The following is a 5,691-nucleotide window of genomic DNA, read 5'->3' as shown; positions in this document are numbered from 1 at the left end:
AGAGAAAAAGGAAGAAGATAATGAAATTTTACTGTTAAAATAAAGTTACACTATTTTAGAAGAATATTGCATTTTTTGAGATATAAATTGCACTTTTTAAGATAAAAGTTACACTCTTTAAATAAAAATTACACTCGTTGTGAGGAGAAACAGTGTAACTATCTCTGAACAAGTGCAACTTTCATTTAAAGTGTATAATTTTCATCCTAAAGGGTGCTCTGTGGGAGGAAAAATAGTGCAATTATCTTTCAAAGAGTGCAACTTTTGTTTAAAAATGTAATTTTTATCTTAAAAAATACTTTTTGGGAGGAGAAATAGTATAACTATTTCACAAAAAGTGTAACTTTTGTTTAAAGAGTGTAATTTTCATCTTAAAAAATACAATTTACATCTCAAAAAGTGCAACTTAATTCTATAATAGTGCAACGTTTTTTTAAAATAATGTAATTTTATCTTAACAGTGCAATTTCATCTTTTTTTTCTTTTTCTCCAATTCGTTTTTCTTATTCTCTAGTTTTTTTATTTTTAGTTAATTTTTCTTATTTTAAACAAACAAAAATAATTAACCAAAGATGCTCCCGTGCACCCCCTGCCCTTCTCGCCTCCGACCTCACCGAGGCCGCGCTCGCAGCCGCCCTGCCCTTTTCTTCGATGTCGTCGCGCTCTCCTCCGTCTCTACCATGATCGTTGCAGACCCCGGATGGGCGCGGTGTGTCGCGTGCCTCATCTTTTACCAACGAGCTTCTTGGCGCTGAGTAGCGCTTCCTTTTTGTTGTCGGCGACGGTGGTAAGGACGGCGGGTTCCCAGAAGTGGGTTTGATTGGTGAAAAATCTGCTGCGGTGGAGGTGGAGGTGGGTCGCAAAGGGCTGCAGAGGCTGTAGAGAAGGTTTGGACAGAAAGAAAAGAGAATCATGGCGTAGCCTCGGCGGCGTCGGAAGAGAGGAGAGCGTAGGGTAAGCGGGCGCGGTCGAGGGCGCATGGGACGGAGGCAAGGAGGGGCGTCCCAAAAGGCGGCGGCGAGCACAGCCTTGGTAGGGTCGGAGGTGAGGAAGGCGGGTAGTGCGCGAATGCGGGCGAGGGCGCAAGGGGAAGAGGCGAGGCGGGCCGCCTCCGTCTCTCTCTTCGAAGAGGGAATAAAAAANAAAAAGAACGAGAGAAAAAAAAAAAAAAAAGAACGAGAGAACGAAATATGGATATTTTGATTAGTTTTCTAAAAATTCGGTCCGAATCTGGAAAATAAAAAAAGACAGCTCAGTTTTGCAAAAATTCAAAAATTTGTGAATTTTTTATGCAAATTGGCTAAAAGTTTTTGTTCAAGACGAAACTATAACAAATTTTATGCATGTTTTTTTTTTTTTTTTTTTTTTGTTTTTGTACTTTATTTTTTGGACAGGAAATGGGGCTGTTGGAGGTTAAACATGAATTGAAAAAAGTTGTTTGGGTATTGTTGTATCTATTTTAGAAACATAAAATACAATAAAATGTTCGAAATCATATGTAATTTTAGAATAAAACACACAAAAGCTCATACCTTTGTTTGTTATTCATTTAATTGTTATGCAGTATCATTTATAAAAAATCTACAAAATTCAGAGTAATCCACATATAATATAAGAGATAATATCTAATATATTCTTTTAAAACTTCAAAAATATTTTATTTATTCCTGAAAGTCCAAAATATCTTTATTAATTTTGAAAAATTTCTTCAAATATTTCAATTTCTTCTAGGGTTCACAAATAGAATTTGTTTTGGAAGAATATTTTGATAATTTGAAAATAAATTTAAAAATTTTGGATAATAGTAAAGAGTAAATAAGCAAAAGCCTCTATATATTATTGATACACATCTAAAACAATGCTATTTTGTTCAGCCTTGTATCAAGAAAAAGCAATTGTGAAATAAATTTAATTCTTCTCAATCTTAAATATAAATTAATATTTAAATTTAAATAATTATTGGTGAAAAAAAAAATATTTCAATTCCTTTCGAAATCAAAGTTGTTGATTCTTACCTCTATTGGAGAAAATTATTTGTTCGATTTCCTTCAAAATGAAAATCAGAATATTAATCTTGCAAACTAAACACCAATAATGAAAAAGAATCATTAAAATTCCCATTCTAAATTACAAATCCTTCAAATCAAATATGCCTTGTGAGTTTTTATTATACTGTTTTTATTCTGGTCCGTTCTTGTTCCTATTCCAATTTTTAATTCTATTTTGAACCAAGCGTGTTATAATATAATTAAAAATACAGTCAACTAAAAGAGTAATTATATTAAAAAAAACCCATATCTACCACTCATCTTGTAAATAGATTTGTCCATAGGGAGAATTTTATTAAATTATTAGAGGATAAAAATAATCTTCTAACGTACCTCTCAACCCTAAACCAAAAAAAAAAAAAGATATTTTTAAGTATAAAACTTTTAACTGGATACTATCAAATAATTAAAATATAAATAAATCTAGCTGTAATATTTTTAGCGCAATGCTCGACTAGACCGTTAGGGTCCACTAGAAAATATTAATTAATCATAGATAAAACACTTAATCCGAATTAATTAATTAAGTGGATTGACCTTCTTACCCTTCTTTAATTAATAGTTGGAATTTTAGAGCGATATATTTATAATGGTAAAAAGGTCATTTTATTTATAAATAAATATTATTTTGACGGTAACAAATCAAATGGATATATTTAAAATATTAGACTTTTTATAAGAACAATACATGAAAATTGAATTTCATAGAATATTATATTTGTAGCGATTTGTATGAAATTAATTCTAAAAGAAATGAACCAAAATTTTAATTTTAATTTTAATTAGGGTAAACTTCAAACACCACCCCTGTAGTTTCGTACTTTCTCACTTTAGTACCCTACGGTTTAAAGTGTATTAAGTTAGTGTCTTGTAGTTTCATTTTTATCTTTTCGTCAGTTTTTTCGTTAATATTTTGTTAAATTATATACAAAACACTTCAGATAGTTCATTTAGATTTATCGAATATTCACTTTAGTATCTCTTAATTTTAACTTTATCATAAATTTAACAAAAAAAATAATAAAATTGATAATAAAAAAATTAGTGAAATTAATACACTTTGAACCACGGGGCACTAAAATGACTGTGAAACCACACGGTGGTATGCGAAGGTTTTTCTTTTAATTATGTTATATTTATGGCAACGTGGATCCAAACGGACCATACATTCCAGCACAATATTGTAGGTAGAGCGCATACACTCGTAGCTGTTCACGCGTGGGCCCCACAAGCCGGGCCACATTCGAGCGTTACACCGAAGAATTTTCGGGATTCGGGTGCCCGAGCCGGTGGGGCCGCGTGGCTCCTGCGCCGTTGGATCGAAAGAGGAGTGGGCCCCACCGAGGGCGGGGCGAAAGGAAAGAGGAAGCAGCGGATAGATGATAATAAAAGACTAAAACAAGGAGATATAGAGAGAGAGGACGCCTCCTCTCACCCCGGGGCGGCTCCACTGTATATTAGGTTTTATCGCAGGAGAAAGAAAGAGAGAAAGAAAGAAAGAAAGGAAGCGAGAGTGTGTGCGTGTGTGTGTGTGTGTGTGTGTGAGAGAGAGAGAGAGAGAGAGAGAGCTGTTGTTACCAGTTGTGATAATATGGAGTTGGAGAGGCAGGATAAAGAGGAGGAGGAGGAGGAGGAGGAGGAGCTCCTTCGGACGGCGGCGGCGGTTCCGATGCACAGGTTCATCGTGCCGAAGCCGGAGCCGATGGAGCTGTTCGGGAGCCTGCAGCTGATACGAAAGCAGCAGCAGCAGCAGGCGGGGGGTGGGCGCAACAGGGACCGGCACACGAAGGTGGAGGGCCGCGGGCGGCGCATCCGGATGCCGGCGGTGTGCGCGGCGCGGATATTCCAGCTGACGAGGGAGCTGGGCCACAAGTCCGACGGGGAGACCATCCGCTGGCTGCTGCAGCAGGCCGAGCCCGCCATCATCGCCGCCACCGGCACCGGGACCGTCCCGGCGATCGCCACCACCGTCGACGGAACCCTCCAGATCCCCACCCAGTCGGCCGCCGCCGGCTTGGAGGGCGGCGGCGGAGGCGGAGGCGGAGGGGAGGATTCGGCTGCCAAGCGGCGCAAGAAGCTGCAGCCGACGCGGGCCGCTGCGACGACGACGACGACGCCGACGCCTGCGATGCCGACGCCGATGCCGATGCCGATGCCTCCGGCGGCGGCGGCGGCGGCGGCGTATTATCCGATCGTCGCGGACTCGATTTTCCAGGTGGGAGGGGGCGGCGGCGGCGGCGCGATCTCGATGTCGAGCGGGCTCGCGCCGATCGCGGCGGGGCCGCAGGGGCTGCTGCCGGTGTGGGTGGTGCCGTCCCCGGGAGTGGCCGCCGGGCCCTCCAGCCAGGCGCAGCTCTGGGCGATCCCGACGCCGCCGCAGATCATAGGCCTCGCCGCCCCGCCCCCGCCGGAGGCGCAGCCGCCGCCCTCCGCCCCTTCCGGCGGCGCCGCCGAGAAGGGGGCTGAGCTGCAGCTCATGGGCTGCGAGTCGGAGGAGCGGCGCCGCCGCGGCGGAGGCGAAGAGGGAGGAGACCACCACCACCTCCACCACCACCACCACCACCATCACCACGACCACCACCACCACCACGACGATGGGCCCGAAGAGGAGGAGGACGATGAGGAGGAGCCGGTTTCGGAATCTAGCAACGAAGAGTAGTTTTTTTTTTTTTTTTCTTTTTTTTTTTTCCTTTTTTTTTTTTTTTTTTTTGTCTTTTTGTGTTTTTGGAAAGTAATTAGTAATTAGAATTTTAGAAGCACTTTTTTTTTTTTTTTTCGTTTCTTTTACTCTCCGACCCTTTTCGTTTCGTATATGCGTAACTTTGGTGGCCGCGCTCGCACGTGTGCACGTGCTGCGCACTTTGTGCGTTTTGTTTTAAAACGGCCTGGGGAGACGTGAATTAGTAGTGCCTAGACCAGGTCCGCCACGTCATCACTCTGTACGTTTTGGGAAACTGGGCGGTTCTTTCTTTCGCGCGGTCTAACAGACCGGGTCCAGGCGAACTTTTATTGTGGGCATCGGGTTTGGGTGGTGTGGGTGGGCCCCACCGAGCACCTCGTGTGGGAGTGGTGGGTCAACGCGCTTCGTGGACCGTGACGATGGGAGGTGGGCCCCCACTCGCCGGTCACGTGACGAAGCGGGGCACGTGACCCGAAGGGGTGGTGGGCCCCACCAACTCTTGAGCTCCGTGCGGCGGTGGGGAAACCAAAGTGATCGGTGGGCCCTGAGCCCACTTGGCCCCTGACACGTGTCGTCCAGAGGGTGGAGCACTACGTGGGGACCGGGTTTGGCAAGCGGACACGTGGAGCGAGGAGAGTCGACGTGGCTCGCGAATATCCGTGCCTGGTGATACTATTATAATATAGGGTTAATTGCATATAGCTCCCTACAAATAGGGCAATGCTACAGGTACACCCTAAAGTCGGATGTATATTTTACACCCACTTAATCCTAAGGTCATTCTTGTCACATCAATTTTTTAAAATTTTACTAAAAACCAATTTGAATTTTATCAACCCGGGGATTGTGGATGTAAGATGTACACCTTTTTTTGAGGTGTACAATAAGTATTTTCCTTTTAAATATGTTCTTTCCGTTATACTTCGTTAGAAAAATTTAGTTAATCATATGTTAAATACTTAA

At 42.8% G+C, this 5,691-nt stretch overlaps 1 protein-coding gene across 1 annotated transcript; it reads left to right on the top strand.

Annotated features, from left to right (window-relative positions):
* Positions 3,462–5,073, top strand: LOC109712343 (transcription factor PCF2-like). Its single transcript, XM_020235862.1, has one exon. The coding sequence runs from the start codon at positions 3,640–3,642 to the stop codon at positions 4,705–4,707; it is 1,068 nt and encodes a 355-aa protein (XP_020091451.1). The 5' UTR covers positions 3,462–3,639; the 3' UTR covers positions 4,708–5,073.

Source organism: Ananas comosus, linkage group 7 (assembly GCF_001540865.1).
Source record: "Ananas comosus cultivar F153 linkage group 7, ASM154086v1, whole genome shotgun sequence".
In the NCBI taxonomy this organism is placed as follows: Eukaryota; Viridiplantae; Streptophyta; class Magnoliopsida; order Poales; family Bromeliaceae; genus Ananas; species Ananas comosus.
Note: the sequence above shows the minus strand (reverse complement) of the source record. Positions and strands in the feature narration are given on the sequence as shown.